The sequence below is a fragment of the Leptinotarsa decemlineata genome, unplaced genomic scaffold, assembly GCF_025532065.1.
Source record: "Leptinotarsa decemlineata unplaced genomic scaffold, Ldec_3_MD MMD2_tig00002082_RagTag_RagTag, whole genome shotgun sequence".
In the NCBI taxonomy this organism is placed as follows: Eukaryota; Metazoa; Arthropoda; class Insecta; order Coleoptera; family Chrysomelidae; genus Leptinotarsa; species Leptinotarsa decemlineata.
In genome coordinates this window covers 3,633,423-3,653,194 of record NW_027412573.1, presented here as the reverse complement: position 1 = coordinate 3,653,194, position 19,772 = coordinate 3,633,423, and the positions used below count along the sequence as shown (strand labels likewise).

The 19,772-nt window shown below is 37.9% G+C and overlaps 3 protein-coding genes across 3 annotated transcripts; 2 read left to right on the top strand and 1 right to left on the bottom strand.

Annotated features, from left to right (window-relative positions):
* Positions 1 to 358: 358 nt before the first annotated feature.
* Positions 359 to 4,541, top strand: LOC111502516 (uncharacterized). Its single transcript, XM_023156611.2, has 4 exons — positions 359 to 518; positions 595 to 681; positions 1,017 to 1,177; positions 4,157 to 4,541. Exons 1-4 carry the CDS (start codon positions 455 to 457, stop codon positions 4,277 to 4,279), a joined length of 435 nt encoding a protein of 144 aa, XP_023012379.1. The 5' UTR covers positions 359 to 454; the 3' UTR covers positions 4,280 to 4,541.
* vir (VIR_N domain-containing protein) lies at positions 4,044 to 18,863 on the bottom strand. The gene is made up of 9 exons (XM_023156609.2): positions 18,679 to 18,863; positions 18,334 to 18,625; positions 17,800 to 18,188; positions 14,137 to 15,713; positions 11,208 to 13,641; positions 9,030 to 9,293; positions 6,020 to 6,176; positions 5,681 to 5,942; positions 4,044 to 4,611 (listed from the first exon to the last, which is right to left on the bottom strand). Exons 1-9 carry the CDS (start codon positions 18,736 to 18,738, stop codon positions 4,572 to 4,574), a joined length of 5,475 nt encoding a protein of 1,824 aa, XP_023012377.2. The 5' UTR covers positions 18,739 to 18,863; the 3' UTR covers positions 4,044 to 4,571.
* Positions 6,538 to 8,814, top strand: Mpi (Mannose phosphate isomerase). The gene is made up of 2 exons (XM_023156610.2): positions 6,538 to 7,130; positions 8,133 to 8,814. Exons 1-2 carry the CDS (start codon positions 6,595 to 6,597, stop codon positions 8,776 to 8,778), a joined length of 1,182 nt encoding a protein of 393 aa, XP_023012378.2. The 5' UTR covers positions 6,538 to 6,594; the 3' UTR covers positions 8,779 to 8,814.
* Positions 18,864 to 19,772: the final 909 nt, after the last annotated feature.

Genomic DNA, 19,772 nt, shown 5'->3' with positions numbered 1-19,772 from the left:
ATTAAAACTCACCTAGAAAATCAATGTCCTAGACTTGTTGAACAAGTCAATGGCGATTGAAATCAGCTGTCAAAATACTTGAAAACGACAAAAACTACCAAAATGAAAAATCATTTTGAACTTGATAGTTTTCTTTCTTTTTTCGGAATTGTCCCACATTTTTGTATAAAGATAGAGAAATAGTAAGTCAAAAAATTATTTTCCCCTCAATATTCAAATTATGAAAACAAGAGATTTCATGATTTTTCCCTTATTTGTGTTGACGCTTGCGCGTCCCTGACATAGTGGTCACATCGAAGTAAATATATACGATCACGGCGAGAATGTCCCTGAAGAATAAGGCCAATAAGTAATAAAATTAGTGGAAGTGGCAGAGAATATAAGGTTATTTATATATGGATGTTATGAATTGTTCAAAACATGCGAAGCGATTTACTTAAGGAAATTATTAAATATGAGTACTTCGCTTGTTCGTAAAAGTTTGTCAGTGGTTGATCCACAGTTTAATGTAAATTCCAGTGAGTTTTGATCTAGTTGATGAACCATTATCATTAGTTCGTAATTTAACAAGGTGTAACATTCCTTTTGTTGCAGAGAAAAAGAGGAAGAATGAACTTTTTGGGCTAAACTCCGACAATAAGAAAATACTAGCCAAAACTTACAAAAAGGGTGGCAAAAAAGGTAATCAATTCTGCTACAATCTGAATATCAACATTGTTTTTCTATGGAAATTCTGTGGTCTCTCCTACAAAAGATTCTTTTAAAATCGGTTTTCTTGAGCTTATGTTACAATCTTTAGCAGGCATTATACAATAACATATCAACTGTAGAGATGCAAAAAATTTACCTCAGCCCACTCATTCTGGCGAGTAACAATCAAATCGCAAATCTGCGAATGTTTCAAAAATACTGATTTCTCAGTATTATCTGTGACATTACCTGCATATTCGTTGTAAATGAGTAATTCAAGAATATACCTTTACAGTTTTACTCATCATGGTTGTTTTGCATTCTAGATTCCAAGGTGAATCTTTTATCCAAAGAAAAGAAGTTAACTGTATCCGAAGCAAAAAAAACCTACAAGTCCAAAGAACAAATTCTGAAGGAGAACTTGCGGAAGCTGGAATTGATTAAAACTGCCAGCAAGGTAGAAATAGATGAGAAAACAGTGAAACAGGTAAGAATAAAATACTACAATACATAATCAGTGATTCTTTCATTATATTCTGTATTGAAGTCATTTCTTATTGTCTTGGGCATCGTTGATAAAATTATTGAAATTTGGATGTTGAATTGTCACCGTACCTATGAGTGATGACCTTTTCTTGTTTAAAACGTTTTCAAATCAACAAAAGAAATTGTGTAAAAGTATTTCTGTTAGAGCCTTATGTTTTCAAAAATCTATCTGAAATTTCATACACTAGGCAGAGTCGCCCAAGAAGTATTGTCACTCTAGGAAAAACTATTGTTATTTATTGCTCATATCGTAAAACTCTTGCAAACTATGATATGGTCTATAATTAAATAAAAATGATAGCTTTTCCAAACTCCTTGTTGTCTACTATGCATTTCAAATGCATAGTAGACAACAATGAAAAGCGTGTATAGCAACAAAATTTTGTTTGCCTCAAAACGAGCATACAAGAATTTTATCATCTTACCTTGCAAAGGAGTCTCAATGCCTGCCCTCTTTTGGAAAACGAAAATAGAATCTGGACCAGTTCCAACTCATACTCCCCATAAAAGAATACCAATGAATGACATCCTGTTTTAGCTGCATGTAATACTAGTTCATTAAATGATATTCTCACTGCATAACATCCTGACGATAGTTTTTCATTCAGCAAGTGAATGTGTTCTTCAATAAGTATTTTGTCAAAGAATATGTTAAGAAATTCATTACAAGAAAATAAATATTTTGAAATGGAATTTCGAAACATTCATCTCTTCATCTTGAAATTAATTCTACGGAAAAATCTCAGATACAATTCTAACAGCCTCTATAAAAAAACAAAAATTATGGACATCAGGCAATTATTCTACCTTTGTGTGAATATGGAGTACCACTTCCAAGAACATAAAGCTGAGATCCCAACCATGAATACAATAGACGAAACCGTAAAAATCACACCATTCCGTTTGTTGTAAAATCTAAAACTCAAAGAGCATACTCTTATATTTCAATAAAACTATATAATACCCTGCCCGAAAAAATAAAAAAAATAAACAAAACTTCAAAAAATAATGAAATAATATCAATGAAAATGAAAGAACTATTCGAACCCTAATGAAATACAATAATTGTATCATAGTACTTTGATGACTTATTTGAATTGTGTACCTTTTATTTATATAAATTTTTATTTATATATATAATAATTTTGAAGACAAAATGTGAAAGACTAAGAAAAGTACTTAATAGAAATAACTGCGTTAACGCAAGCGAGACATAAGTGGACCAACCTATTAGTGTGACACCCAAGTCTCGCTTGCGTTTACACAGTTATTTCTATTAAGTACTTTTCTTGGTCTTTCACATTTTGTCTTCAATCGAGGACCGCCTGCCCGGTACTGACGATGCCCAATAGGCTGAAACAGCTGTCTACCGGTGGCTCTTCAATTGAAATCAATGTAGGAATGATCAGAATGGAACTTATTTATTTATCTTTTGGTTTTCATGGAATTATTTTATAGCAGTTTGACTGCATTAACCTTTCTCGATTATATATATATATATATATATATATATATATATATATATATATATATATATATATATATATATATATATATATATATATATCTGTCAATTTAATGGAAAACAAGTGCTTTGCACTTATCCCAAATCACTTTGTTCACTCCATGTATTTGTATTATTTATATATTTTCACAGTGAATAGTTATTATTAAATGGTAGGTTTTGGTAAATGCTTGCTGGAAAACAACTACTTTCCTGGCCAATACTACGCTAGATATTGAATTATATCCGACAGATATTTATGCAAAATACCTCATAGAGGTTAGTCTCACAGAACAAATTTATTGCATGATGTGTTCTTAATAACAGACCAGTGGAAGCTACAATTGAAAAAAAGTTTGAGAACTGTATTGTTATGTGGTGGAATTGGCCGATACTTGATTAAAATCCTTGGTAACTTATTCAAGTAAAATTGTGAGATTTTTAATATACGGTTTTCCAAACCAGTATCAATGTAATATTGTTGATACTACTGGTTACGTTAGTCATGCTTTCAAATGTACCAACATTTGAAGGAATTACCTGTATAATTATCATCTGAAACATTGTTTGTGTCCTTAAGAAGTTATTCCTATTTTTATGTCTTTAATTTTTGAAATGTTCTCAAACTTTGATTCAAATAATGTTAGGCATAAGTCTTTTCGTGATATCTTTTTTCCCAGTTTTTGTTCAAGTTGGTATTACCTCCTTTTCCAATTTTTGATACCGCTTTGGTTGAGTTTTGTTACCTTTATTAAGGGTGGTCAAATGCATTGGCTTTTGATGGTTACGGAAAAACACATTTTTGCATTCAGCAAAGAATGTTTTATATGTTCAGATGATGTGGTGCTGCAGGTTTTTCCGGGTTTTCCTGCAGCTGAAAAAGCAAATGCGCCACTGGAATCAATGAAGTCGCCCCGGAGCGCCAATTAATTTTTATTGTTGTTTTTATTTTATTTTTATCGTTGTTTTTATATATTGTTAGTACATAAACCACGTATATTCAAATATCATGTTTACCTATGTATATAATTATATTTCTGTGAATAAACAATATTATTATTTACATATTTTCCTCAGAACATTAGTTTGAATATTGAAATCAATCAAAAATGTCAAAAATTTTAAATGAAAGTGTTGGTGTGTTATTTTGGAAGATTCATGAACTTTGAAGTTGGTATGAATCTTAAGAAAAACTTTCATTCTCCTTTATATTAAAATAACCCCAATCAATAACTTTATTGTTAATACTGGACATCCAGTTAGTTGAAAGAATGTATCAGTAATTCAAGGAATGATACCAACAAAATATTGCAAACTCTATTTTTTCGTCATTATTTGTATTTCTATCAACATGTTCATCCTTACAGTACCTGATATCTTTTTATAAAATTCTGAGTCATTTGCGATTTTTTCTAGATAATTGAAAGGGCAGTTACCAGAAGACCGCTAACGAATACTCCTGCCAAAGAAAAGGACCAGGGAACAGTATTTACAGAAGAAGACTTCAAGAAATTTGAGGAGGAGTATTTCGACGAATAATGCTTGTTTCTGATAAAACTTGCGGACTTGCACAACTGCTAGTCAGTTCTGTAGTGTTACTTTATTTATTTTTTCTGTTGATGATTCTGCCTGTATTACCTGTTGAAGACATCTATTTCCAGAAGTATACTCCGACTACAATCATACTGCTCATAAGCGGTACTTTTGGTTTGTTTTTCATTGGAAGTCTATCTTTCTTAACACTTTTTGTTATGTATAAACATCGCTCTAAACATAAAATAAAATAAAAAATGAATCACAAGAGTAATCAATTATTTTCCTTATGCTAAATTTAGTAAGGTCCTCTTCCCATGCCAGCTCCCCACCAAGGCCTGCAAAAAAACAATCATTTATCATAAGTTGTAGCTTAAGATAAATAGTATACGTTACTACGCTATCTTAAACGGCTAAAGAATAGTTTTGATTGTATTGAAGAAGTATATTGCGGGTAATGATATGCAAGAAGTAATAAATAACTATTTAATGTAATGAATGACTAATGTAATGACTAATTTCCACTAGTCATTTGAATTCTGTTAGTTTATACTTGATAATGGGATAAAACGCGAAACCGGTCGTAAAAATAAAACAACTAGTGGAAATGAGACAAGTGTTTTTCATTTATTTCATTAAAGTGATCATGAGTTTCCACAAAATGAACAACTTATCAATTACACAGAATACACGACTGTTTTCACGGAATCTTCAAGGCTTTTATAACAACCGATGTTACTAAAACCAACGTTATTACACCATTTTTTCCAAAATCTACACCTCAGGATTTGATCTCCACAAACTTATTACACCAGTTTAATAGCCCTAAACCATTCAGAAAGAGCTTAGCTTTGTAACAACTTAGTACCCTAAAAATTTCTAGTATCTGAATGTTAATGTGATGGATATGTGAGTCAGGCCCTTCTTATCTCTCAACAAACTGAAACATCAGTTGCTGAGAAGATATTTTCCCATTCAGTACTGTTACTTTTCAAAACATTCAAAATGTAACTTATTAATTCATAATTTTTTGGTTTCATTTTTGAAAAAGTACAAACAATGACAGTAACATTAGTTACAAATAAAAGTGACATAAAAACAGCAATTTTTAATTTTTCAAAATGCCTCCTCTTTCCTCTTTTATCAAGTGAAATATGACTTATTACGTGAAAAAAATTTGCCTATTACTCTATTACACGACAATAGATTTTTATAATCCACTAGCCAAAGCCAATATGATTGAAGTTGGACGAAGATCGTCTTCTATTTAATACTTTCCACCTCAGCTGGAAGAGCTATCCAGTCAATGAAGGTATTGAAAAGCTCTTATAAGGGCCACAAGAGAACTACATGTTTATAACAGTTCTCAAATGAAGTACCAGAGATTAGATCAAATTAGATACTTACATTTGTCGGTACTGAACGGATCTTTCAGAGTTTACAAAAGCGCGCCCCCTCGTTACTCTTGCGACCCTCGTCGATGCCAGCAACTCTCTGCTGATTTTGTTGTAACCTGTAGGTCCAGTAGGTTGCGCTCCGCATGTTTCTAACGCGACGAAATCGTCGACGTGAAGAGACGGCGGCCTCGAAGTATTTGGAGGTCTTGATCTGAATAGGTCCGGTCTCTGAGGTACAGTTCGCGCGAAACCTCTCGCTCTCATAGGAGTAACTATAACAAAGGATATAATAAACTCTTTGAAAATCAACCGATAATTTTAGCAAGTATATACCACTAACGAAACTTACCGAAGGGTTTTTTCATTTTATCCTCGTCTTCTAGTCTTTTCTCCTTATCATCGAGACCATCGGTTCTTGATATCCTACACAATTTTTCGACTTCTCTGACTAAATTATATTCAGGTCTGAGGTTTTGTCGACAAATTTCTATAATATCACACTGTACCTGAAATATAAATGCAGAAACTGGTTAAAGCTGGAAAGCAGCAATAAACAAATACAGAAAGCTTAACATTGGGTTGAGAACGTAAGTCATATTATATTGACACTTCAATTGGAAATTCGCAATATCACTTGTTCTACCACGAAACCTGCCTCGCCCTTGACTACCGGTCTATTATTGTCGTGCAAATAAGCATTACTTCCACCAGCAATACTGTCACAATAGACGTTTAGATAAATTTTTTGACCAAATAACGAATATTTTATTTCGTCAAAATTTCAATTCACAATCTCATGTCGACATTAGTTTTTCCTTGAGTTTTGCAGCGCCACCTTGCGACAATAGGCTGATAAGGCGGCTTATGTCAAGTAAAACCGAAAAATGAAAATTCATTAGGTTAAGGTTATTTTGAGGTCAAGAAATGGAACTTAAATGTAAAATTCAAAATTATGAATGGGGCAAAAAAGGGAAGCAAAGTAAAGTAGCTACTTTATATAAGAATGTTAACGAAGAATTTACTATAAACGAAAACACACCATATGCTGAACTATGGATGGGAACTCATGTGAATGCACCCTCGGAAGTGAAGAAAACTGGCGAAACACTAGCCTCTTATATATCCAATCACCCTGACTCATTAGGCAAAGAAGTCGCCGAATCATTCAACAACGAACTACCATTTCTATTCAAAGTATTGTCTGTTAATAAGGCCCTGTCGATTCAAGCACATCCATCCAAAGAACACGCCGAAGAATTGCATTCCAAATATCCCGACATTTATAGGGATCCCAACCACAAGCCCGAACTGGCAATTGCGTTGACGCCATTCGAAGCATTGTGTGGATTCAGGCCAGTTTCTGAAATTAGAACCTTTGTTAAAAATATTCCTGAACTAGGGAAAATTGTAAGTTGTTCAGATGTGTGTGATGATGTCGAATTTTTAAAGAAAGCGTTCAGGTGAGTACACGATTGGGACAAAGGTCATTACTGAATATACGTACATGATGATTTGTTGTCAAAGGAAAAAATAATATAGAGAGAGAGAGACTATATCTTTGTCACTTACAAAAGGGGAATCAGGGATTAGCTATTTGAAGTGGTATTTTCTTTACTCAAACACCATCAAAAAAATCTTTAATATTCCTCATATTACCAAAACAGTATTTTTTCCATATCATATCCTTAGAAAAAATATAGTTTCTGATCAAATTCTTTTTCGTTTTGTTTTTTATAGTTTTCTAATCTGTTTTTTTTTTTCGGTTAGCAATATGTTCCTTTTGATTATTATTAAATTACATCAACTTTGAATCCACCCAAAAAAAGATAAAATCATAGTTTTCCGATTTTCGCTGAATATTTGGGATAATAGCAAGGTTTCAAGTTTCTTGTTTGTATCATCTCATGTGTCATTTTATTGTAAAATGTGATGATATTCTAATCGAGAGACTTTTTGTAAAATGTTTGGAACTTTATGTTTTTCAAATAATGTCATATTGTGAGTTTGTCTTCATTCAATCGTTGCTCTATCTTTCATAATGTCTGAGATCTCAGTGGTAGTTCTTCTGCTTTATCCACCCAAAAAAAGATAAAATCATAGTTTTCCGATTTTCGCTGAATATTTGGGATAATAGCAAGGTTTCAAGTTTCTTGTTTGTATCATCTCATGTGTCATTTTATTGTAAAATGTGATGATATTCTAATCGAGAGACTTTTTGTAAAATGTTTGGAACTTTATGTTTTTCAAATAATGTCATATTGTGAGTTTGTCTTCATTCAATCGTTGCTCTATCTTTCATAATGTCTGAGATCTCAGTGGTAGTTCTTCTGCTTTAAGACAGTGAAAAAACAATGAGCAAAACCTTGACGTCGATCAAACTTGACACTAATCAAATGTATGTAGCCCTCGAAATTTGAACATTCAGCTTATTCAGTAGTATATTTAATGAATATATTTTGCAGGGCCGTACTAACTTGCGACAAACAAATAATCGTGGAAACAATGTCCTCCCTACTGAAAAAATTCAAGGATTTGGATAAACGAAAAAGAGAGAAATACATGGCAGATCTTGTTGAACGCCTCCATTCCCAGTTCCCAAATGACAGCGGCATATTGATGGTCTATTTTCTCAACTACCTGAACCTCTGCCCATCCGAGGGGATTTATTTAGGGGCCAATGAACCGCATGCCTACCTCTCTGGGGACTGTATCGAAAATATGGCTTGCTCCGATAATGTAGTCCGTGCAGGGCTCACACCCAAATTAGTTGACGTGGACACCTTGTGTTGCATGCTCAATTACAAAGGTGAGAGACCGGAAGATAAAATTTTCAAACCGATCCAGGAAGATGATCATACTAGATTATATAAACCTCCGGTAAAGGACTTTGCCGTAGCGCAAATCAATGTTCCAAGTTCTTTGGGGCAATATCGAAGCATAAAAAGGAAGAGCGCGAGTATTCTTATAGTCATAGAAGGTCAAGCGAAGTTCACTACTGGGGAGTTGAAACCGGGAACTAGTTTATTCTTGGCTGCTAATGAAGAGTTGGAGATTTCGGAAGTGAATGAGAATTTGTTAATTTATCAAGCTTTTGCCAATATATTTTGAAAAAATTATATCAACATACTGATATGCAATTTATAACATGTTTTATTTCTACCTCGGACCTGTGTTCCTCAGGGATCAGTTTGTTTAAAAAAAAAAGACTTGGACATGTCCAAGACATGTCTTGCGGAACAAATAATACATTAAGCAAAGCTGTGGAATTATTAAAAATCTGACCCGAAGGACCAAATTTTAATTCTCATTAATTATAGATAGCTTAAAAGGTGCTGCCTATCCAACTAATATGTACTTACGTTTTCTGAATCAGTTTCACCATCGACTGCTGGAATGGCAAGCCAGTAATTGGCCGTCAATCTTTCGTCGCAGGCGTCAGACGAACTGAATATTGTTCTACGAGAGAACTGGATGAGCAAACTTTCTGGTACTGGAAGAACGGTGTCTATGCAAGTGTCCTTCATCTCTTTGTTGGTATCTGAAGAATCTCCGTCAAGCAATTTAAGAAGTGAGGTGAGATCTTCCAAAAAATTTTCAAAGGTGTTGTCTTCCTCAACGACTGCCTGGGAAATCATAGAAAAATAGTCATTTTGTATAATCGGTTATTGAATTCAGGATCCAGAGAAATACAATACAATCTTTCGATGAAGGTTTTGAGAATATCCTCTGAAATGTCGATATACACACATCGGAAAAGTCTAGGGATATTTTTAAAAATGGCAATAATTTTTTTTTTAGATCGCTTTAGGGAAGAAAAAGTTGACGGGTGATTATTAAACGAATGTAACTTACAACAAAATTTATTAAATGGTCAAAAATACTGAGTGCGCATATAAGCAAAACTAAAAAAAATATGGCTCTTCTTTGGCACCCCGAAAAAAAATCATAATACAAAAAAAATTGGAATCAGTACAAAGTATGGCCTCCACGCTGGTTTATTACGGCCCTACATCTATCGTGCATCGACAAAATGAGATTGTCAATGTCTTGTTGAGGTACATTTGCCCATTCAGCGATTAAAACCTCTCTCAATTGAAACGTTGTGTGAATGTTCCCCATATGCGGAGTAATTCTTCGTTGAAGCATGTCCCACACATGCTCGATGGGATTCAGGTCCGGTGATTGTGCTGGCCATGGCAATACATCAACTCCTTCGTTGGTGAGCCAGTCAGTCACTAGACGCGCGACATGTGGACGAGCATTATCGTGCATTAGGTGGAAGTTTTCACCAACAGCACCAGCAAACGGACGGACGATAGGTAGATAAATGGTGTCGAGGTACTGTCGAGCTGTGAGGGAGCGATTTGGAAAAAACGAGATCGGTTCTGCCGCTGATCATGATTCCGCCCCATAGCATTACTGTACCACCTCTGTATGTGTGGACTTCCTGGACGTGTCTCAAACGTTCATTATTTCCAGGTCGCCTCCACAGTCTTACTCGACGAGAATCTGGATGAAATCCAAATCTGCATTCGTCTGTAAACAAAACTGTGGCCCAATCATTTGCATCCCAGTTTTGATGTTTTTGACACCACTCTAATCTTCTACCGCGATTGCCTCTCGACAAAGGTGGACATCTAAGTGGCCTTCTGTTGTGGAGATCTGCTTCATGCAGTCGATTTCTGACAGTATCACGACCAATGGTTACCTGGTGCGTCTGCTGCAACACGTTAACCAACTCAGGTGCTGTGATTGTCGGTCATCTTCTTGCGGTTAAGACCAAAAATCGGTCTTGAACTGCAGTTGTAGCGCGTCCTCGCCCTGGATGTTGTTCGGCTGGACTGCCAGTTTCACGGAAACGCCGCCACAATCGACTGATAACACTTTGGGAGACCCCCAAACGAAGAGCTACATCATTTTGTCGCATGCCACCTTGAAGAAGCCCTACAGATCTATTCATCTCAGCCAATGGTAAGTGATGGCGTTCCATGTTAAAGCACAATATTTCCAGTTTAATTGTTGTGCAAGAACTGCATAGAATGTACAAACTCGACACTTTCAGATTATTCATTTTAGCCGAACACCTACAGTTTGTAAAAAACTTGATAAAAGATTAGTTACCGTTTTTGCAGGCTTTGTTCAACCCATAGAAATCTACAGGGTGGTCGAGTGTACCAATTTAATCGAAATTAAACGACCTCATGCATTTATTTTTATGATATTTAGTATGTTATAAAAATATCCCTAGACTTTTCCGATGTATGTGTGTGTGTGTGTGTATATATATATAAATGTTAGGCACGTTTTTTATTTGCACACTATAATAATAATCGATGAAGAATATGGAATAGCTTGTATTTGGACAGTGACATGAGGCACCTCATTAACAAACAGTTGCTTCTTGGAATAACTAATTTTACATTCACAACATGACTGTAAGCGACTTGTTCTGCCAATTGTACTCTGTACGTAAATATGGCCAATAAATACTACTATTACTACACTTTCTCTCTTCAAAGAAATATAGACTTTCTTACCTTCAAGATGGTCTCGAGCGACAAAAGCGGATGATTTTCCGGCTTGCCATCCGTCCGCCACCCAATAAGCTTTTTCAATTCCAAAACGGACAAAGTGATTTTCCTTGGTGTGTACAGCAACGACTCCTCTGCTACATCAGTCGTAACGCATACCCGAAGGAACTCAACTAAAATGTTCAAAGTCGACAAACACTCTGCAATACTTTTTGAAAAATTGTTAGCCAACTTCTCCAACAGCACCAGAAACGCATCATTCTTCTTCAGCAGGTGTTCCTTCAAGTGATAAAACCCATAATCATGCTCTGTCAGCATAAGAAGGGTCCGGAATATAGGCAGGCACGTCATGAAGGAGTTATCTGTCGTCAGGTGCTCCCAAATCATGTGTATGAACATAAGGAGGTGCTCTTTGACTGGCAGAGCGTTTGCCAAATATTCTTCCGAGGTTATCCCGGTGTTCTGTGACAGCGTTATTTCCACGTCGCAGAAACTTTGTATGATGCTCAGCACGCACTCCTGAGACTGAATGTGGCTGTTCGAGGTGCTCTCGTTCTTCAGAACCTGTGAAAAGGCTTGTATCAGAGATACGTACCTCTCCTCGGTCTTTAGAGTAACCGTGCTGTTGGTGTGCATTAAGTGGAGAACCGCGCACTTGATGGTGTTGTGCGTCACTAAACAGGCGAGGAAATTCAACAGCCTAGCGATGTGCGCGTTGCAAGGTCCCATCTTGACGTCTTCCTTCGGGATGAGCGCGTCATAGACGTTGTCCAAAACTCCCCGGGCGATCATCAGAGCTGAATTTGCCGAGAGATCGGAGATCTGGACACACACGCGCCGTAGAAGGTTCAGCAACTGCGGCTGCGTCGATATACAGAGCTTGTTGACCATGTCTTGGATGATAGCGCTGTGCGGGTGCAAGTGGGCCGACCAAAGCTTACGCAGGTTAATCACCCACGATACTTCTTCCGCGGTATGTTCGTCTCTAGTTTGTATGGGCAAGGGTAGCGGTAACAGCTCCGAAAACACCAGCAAACCGGAGAGAAACGTGTGAGGAGAGAAAGTGACGAACTTGATCACCTCCCCGCACATCTGCGTCCACAGAGCCTTAGTCAGCGAGTCCTTCTCGCTGATTTGCTCCGAGACGGGCTGGGTGTACACGAGCAACGCTTCCACTATGCAAGCGCTTACTTCCTGAGCCAATCCGTATCCTGCACACGACCGCGGAAAGCAGCTGAGCAGGTTGTGCGTTTGCAAGAAAACCGATATCGCCGTGAGATCCTTGAAGTTCGTGTTCTGACATTGAATGGCGTACGCAAGCATCTGCTTCAGCAGCAGGACGGCTGGATGAATTACCTGCAACAAGCACCAACCCTGCTGCGAAACGAAAAAGGAAGAATGTAAGCTTGGCTGCTCAAAATGATCACAGATCTTCTGCAGCACTTTCGATAGGATCGTCGTACCCTCCAGAGAGAACAACTGCAGGATAACGTGCTTGTACTTTAGCTCCACAAAATTCGAGATGGGATTGTCTGAAGAAGATGGCTGGTGCTTAGAAATTCCAAGATGCTGGATGATCCTCAGGGCCGTTATCGCGGTGGACATGGTGTAAGGCAGGTTCTCCACGCTTTTGTCCACGGCCTCGACGAAGAGCGATATGTCGTCGTACGCGAACTTAGTGACGTTTTCCAAAGGTGCTAGATACAAACGCAATTCGCTCAGCTTCAAGCATACGCTGTCCTCAAACACATCCTGCTGATTGACTAGGTGCAGTAGCACCTTGGAGTGTTTCTCTAGGATCGGAATGTTGGATACGGTAGCTACAGCCAGTAGCACCAAGTCCACGATGTACGGTATCCCAACCGAGTCTTTCAAGCGCCCCACAAACGTTTCGGTCTTCTCCTTCGCGAGGACGGGTTCCAAAAATTGCAGGAGGCAGCGGATGTTGTCTTCCAGCCCCAGGGTCTCGGCGCAGAATACTTTCCCGAAGTGCGAGAATGTCAAACAGAGCAAGCCATGTAGGTGGTCAATAATTTCAGGTGCATCACAATCCAGGTTGTGAAGTTTACCATTCGCAGTGAGAAACTCGACGTGGTAAAGCGCCTGCAGCTTGTAAGCGATTTTGAGTCCTAGCTGGTGCGATTTGAGGACGAACTCCGCTGCGCTGTACTGCATCTCCTCGTCGGTTCGTAGTAGACACTTTAGCAAAACGGTGATGGTTTCTACATTCTCGGAAAGGTATTCCAGCCCTTCGGACTTATCCAATAAGATGGATATGATTTCAAATATAGGCGTCTTGATCAGCGGCAGGTTCATTGTACTGGGGTAGTTCAGCAGGAGGACGAAACACTGGAGAAGGTTGAACATCTTGAAATACACGACCAGCACGTTGTAAGAATAGTTTCTCATAATTTCGAACTGCGAAGACACTGGCAAGAACCTGTAGGCGTTGAACAGGATGTCAATTTCTGTCAAAACTTCATATACTTCTCAGAAACTATATTCACTAGATGATAAAGCCAAAAATAAATCAAAGAAAATGTGGAAAATGAAAAAAACTTAGAAATATAGTCATTGCAAATGATAGTGATTTAGCTAGGTAACTGTTACCTCTTACATTTCGACATTTGTGAATAAACTATTATCCAGAATTATTACCTAATAAAATTGAATTATTAGTTATATATTTCACTCGTCCACTGCTTTCTTTAAACTTCGAAACCAAATAAAAAATATGATATGTCCAGAAAATTACGGGAATTTTCAAATTTCCCAAAGATCAAGTTTGAGAGGTATTTCGAGGATTGGAAGCCCTTCCTCTCATAAATCGGGATTATATTTTACAATATACAGTATTGGTGTGGTAAAAAAATTGTACAATTCAGCTATTTATATAAACACAAAGCAAAATTATAAAACTATAGGCACTACAAACCTCTTCGGCTGCGACAGCACAAATGGGCCTGCTCGACAATAGTTCAGCACCTCGTTCAAAGACTTCGTTATCAGGTTTATCTCCTCGGCGGATATATCGTGTGACACATCACGCAGCTTGATCAGGATCGAGTGCATCTTGTGCAGAATCTCGTATAGGTTCAGCTTCTTCAAGATGGAAGTCAGAGCAAACTTAACCCGAGCAAGTGGCTGCTGTAGCATGAACCCCACCAATACTTTGTACCCATTAGTGTGTGGTACCGGCGTAGAATCGTTAAAACCATTCTGACAGATTGAGTCATCGATTCCGCCTAGGAGGAATTTCTCTATGGCGAACTTGTGCTGCAGGTAAGTGTCCAACGCTTTGAGAATCATCAACTTGATAGACAGCGCCATGAACTCCTGGTCGTAAAGGTTCAGTAAGGCGTTGTGAACGTTGAAGTCATTTTGCCAGAGCAGCCTGACAAAATCGATGCTGTTGCAACACCAATCGGCCAACCGGACGCCGCACTTAATGTGACGTGTCTTGTACGCCGGCTGGTCTTGGATGAGGGCCATTTCATAGCTCAGAGCAACTTTGAGCCAGTCCACAAGAGTCTCTACAATGAAGAGCACTTGCTCAGTCAGCTCTTTGTCTTGTGCACTGAGGCTCTGAGGATTCATGGACTTCGTATCGACATACAACTTGGCGATAGAGCAGAAAATCGCGGAAGAACCTATCATGGGCGTAACCTTTTCGCAGAGGTGTATAAACTCCTCCTTGATCTCGGTGTTGAGCTTGTGGAAGGTGCCGAGGTCGTACTTGGTGATGCTCGACTTGAAGTAGTCATCGGCTATGCCGATGGCAGTTTTTAAACAGTCGTCGATGACGATGGAGTTGTTTTTGATGGTGAAGCTCTTTGCCTTAGGGTATTTTGATAGTGGGGTGGTTCCAGGAACGAACAGCTTTATTATATCGTCATTGTTCGTGTAAGTGCTGTAGTCGTACTCCAAGTCCTGGTAGTGATCCCCGTCGTCCAGGATATCCTCGTCGCTAAGGATCGGCTCAAACTCCTCTACGCCCATCGGCGCAGGTTCCTCAGCAGGAGGTGTATGCGCGTCTTTAGCCTCACGTCCCGGGCTTTTAGCGCACTCCTCAACCTTCTCACCCCTAGCCGCTTCCTGAACCTCGCTTTGAACCGCCTCCACGGTTTCCACGTTTTCGACGACTTGTGGAGTGTGCGGACGCTTCGGAGATTGCATCGGAGGCGTCCTAGGGCGCTTGCGCTCTTCTCTGTCTTCTCCGCGGTTGTACGACCTCCTGTAATTGTCGTCGTGTTTGTAGCAGCGCTCGCTTCTGTCTCTGTCGCGGTCATGACCGCGGTCTCTGTCTCTGTCGCTCCAGTCGTGGTCGTTACGTTCGGATCGGTAATCTTGTCTGTCGTGGTCGGGCCAGTCGGCTTCTTCTTTGGCGTCCGCTTCACGGTATTCGCGCTGCTGTCTCTCTTGGTCCCTACTCTCTGATCTGGAATACCTTTTTTCTCGGCTGCTTCGGGCAGGTTCGGATCTGACGTGGTCTCGTTCGGGAGCTGCGGGTTTCTGTATATATTCATTTTTGATAATTAGACAAATGCGTTACATACAAATACATACTACTCATGATTCAAATATAAAATGAATAGATAAAACATAAAAGTATATATTATGTACAAATTAGATATTGAATGAAAGTCATTTTTCAAGATTGTAAAAATTTCCCCTCCACTCTTATCAGTAGTACGAAGGTGAATTGAAAACGTACTTCAGTGCATGAGTTCCAAAATTGTATTCCGAATCGCAAATTACAATTTTTTTTACTCAACATGATGTGATCATCAAAGTTCATAATACGTTAAACCGCTACAAATTTAGTTGTTTCCTCATTTTCCATAAGATCTCCAAGTAATATATTGAACGCTTCTCATTCAAAACAAAGCATATTTGTCTTTCAATGTCGAGTGTTTGCATCACACCAGTCTTGACTTGCATTAGATCATAGAGAATTTTTGATTCGAGTCTTTCAGTTTCTCTATCGTAGAGGTGTAGCAAATGACTAGGCAGCATCTTATTTGAAAAATTGAACAGAAATAGTTGTGATCGACACTATTGAATCAGATCCAGTGAACATAACCGCAGAAGTGCCTCAAGTATCGATTTTAGGTCTTTGTTATTTCCATAAATGATGTAATACACTGTTGTACTTTCCCAAGCACAATGACAGTATATGCTTATGTCACAAATCAGCTGATAGCTTAAGATAACTCAAAATCATCCCTGGAAACGTCCAGTGCAATTCCAACATACTCAAAACCCAATAAATACTATTTATACCAAAAAGATGTTAGTGACTATTACAGTCCACTGATACGTCGTCTACAACACAGGTAAATCAAAGCAAATAGGTCTCTGAAAGCAAAAGCCTTGGTTTGATCATAGATCATTGAATATTTAAACTTGTCTATCATGAGAGACACCAGTGTTCCTCTTTGTGGATGATTTCAGCTTGAGCCCACTTGACATTATGTTGATGAGTCCAAACATGCTCTGCTATTCCGGATTTGCTGGTTTCTCCTCGCTGTGTATGTTTCTTGTGCTCAGCAATGCGAACTTTCAATGGCCTCTTAGTTTCACCGATGTATGATTCTCTGCACTCGCAGGGTATCCAGTAAATGCAATTATTGGAATCGCAGTCTGCGTTTGGTGGCATGGTTTTCGTGAGGCTGCTACGGATAGTGTTCCCAGATCTGAAGCAGGTCCTGATGTTGTACTTGGACCCAATCCTTTTTATCCTTTCCGATAATCCTCTGATGTAAGGGAAGTACAAGTACTGGTTGTGGCGGCTTCTCTTCCTTGTGTAGCTCTTGCTATCTTCTAGCTAAAGCCTGTTCTACCATCACCCTGGAGTAACCATTCCGTTGATGGTCATTTTTGATGATGTCTAGTTCCTTTTCAAGACCTTCCTTTGTATTACAGAGCCCGAAGACACGGTCTAGTAGAGTTTTGATGATTCCTCTCTTAGTTGAATGATGGTGGTTGGATTTCTGGTTCAGATACTGTCCTGTGTGAGTGAGTTTTCGGTATACAGATGTTTCCCACTTAGTGTCGGGCCTCTTCGCCAATACGTCTAAAAAAGACAATTCGTTTGTCGACTTCCTTCTCCATTGTATAAATTGCCACTGTTAAATAGGTATAAAACAAAGGTGAGAGCGTCATGATGGTATTAATAATACTTTTTAAAGAGCCACCGTAGATGAAAAGTTTCAGTAAAACAAATCCTGATAATATTTCTCTAGGGTATAATAGGTCCTTTCAATCATGAGATTTTTCACATCTTTTCTAAACGTATCTTCATTTTGATTTTCTCGCAAGGTATCAGGAAGATGATTGAACCTTTTCATGACCCCAAAAATTGGTGTGTCATCAAGGTTGGATTATAACAGTCGAATTTAATCTATGTTTGATTTTCTGGAAAAATTGAAGTCATATGAATGAAATATTTTGAGACAGAGAATGATAATGAACAAAATAAAACTCTATTACCTAATTCTGCTCCCTACAAACGTTTTGGTTGAACCAACTTGTATTTGGTGGGTAGAGGTGGTAATTATATCCATTTATATTTATATTACTATAATCTAGAACAAACCTGATATGTCGATTCTCTGCTACGATCTCTCTCCGCATCTGAAACCCTTGGCCTTGGTTTGGTCTCCCACTCAGTTTCTGGGGTGTGATGATAACTCCTGGGATCTTTTGGAACATCAGGATAGTACTCAAAATCTTGAACGTATTGTTCTGGTGGATTATAAGCCTGATAGGGAGCAGCAGGTTGGGCACTGTATTCTACGGGAACAGTCGGAATAGCTTCTGGTTGCCATTCTGTTTCAACGGGCGGTACCACGCATATCTGCTGAGCATCAGCAATGGTGTTTGGTTGGGTTGGGAGGGACGGGTTCGCTACTGGCTGTACTATCGGTTCGGTTATGTTGTTTGTCAGGGTACCATATACTGCCAGAGTAATTGTGGTATACCATCCTGAAAAGGCCAAGAGTATTTCTTCAGATGGGCATTAAATTAAACTTCTTGTATGATTCTACTTGAAGCACGAAGACTACTTTTCAAATATTTTGATACAATTATGAATATCAACCAAAAGTTTTTAATTTTTTATACAACTTACCTTTGAGAACCAATCCATCTGTTGGTATTTTTCGTACAGTTTCTTCAGGTGTGCATTCGAGGTTGATGCAGCCATTCTGATCATATTTGAATCCCCCTAAAGTTTCGAAAGAACTTGCACCTGGTTTACCTAAATCATTCACGAAAAACTCAATATCGAACTGACTTGGATTTGTTGCTCCTAATCGAACACCTCCTGGGAAATCCGCCTGAACTCTAGCTCCTAGAGGTATTATTCTTACCTCAGTTACATAAACAGGTTTGGGAAACTGCACCAAGTCTAAATTAATTTCCTAAAAAGAAACGACTCAAAATGTTGTCATTAAAATTTCATTTTTTGTCTTACCTCGGTATTATCGTGAGCAAATGTATCGAAAAACAATAGTTCAATAATTTGTTCGGACATGGTTATATACTTTATGTCGAGTTTGAACCATTTATACGATTAACACTCCACAAAACTTACCAAAAAAATAAATACAAACATTTGATTTGTTGATTTTCAGGTTAAGTTAGGTTATGTTTTATTTTTATCATTCGGTAGAGTGCGACATCTAGATTTTCACTTCGAACGTTAAACTCAAGGACAATATACCCAAAAAGGACAGTACTGACAACCTAAACTAAACTATCCGTTTTTTATTTATTTCAATTTTAATTCACACAAATATAAATGTGAGCTCTCTATAATCGATAACAGATTAAAAAACAATTGTTGAGCAGAAAGTGATAAGGAACAGGCGTGCCGATAACGTCCAGCTACAAAGACTACATAAATGACATGTGCTATTGCGGGGCTCCTTTTTGTGTATTGAATGTACATCTTTGAAGGAACTCATATGTGTAAACTGAACGTACCAAACAAATGAGAAGTGAAGTCATCTTTTATTCACTCCTCTATCCAGGCCAATCGGTTCAGATTACCACATAAAGGGGGTCATGTATGTGAAAAATCCAAAAGGCATTCTGAAGAGGGGGTAAACTCAAAATTTTTTGATGTTTTAAAATAAAAAAAAATGAGTGAAAGAACTAGAGGGTAGCTCGAGCAAGAATGCTGCGCCCCGCACTCCTGTCAACTGTTGTAAGACTACTCAAATGTGCTGATAACTCTGAGTTAAGCATCGAAAAAAGTATAGTTTACATAATTTCTTATTATCTCTTTCAGTATAACATATGACAAACTCCACAGAAATCTCATACAAATATTATTGCATAAGTATGAATACATATTATGAAATATGTTTATACTGGTTCTCTCTTTCATTTAAAAAAAAATTCGAACGTATAATGAATGCTATTATTGTAGTAAAAATATTGACTAACATCACTAGATGAATGCTGATCAAGTGATACATTTCATTCAGCGATTGGTCTATTGAGAAAACTGAATTGAATGTGTACATTTCTTTGAAGATCATATAATTTATGAGTCAGGCAAAT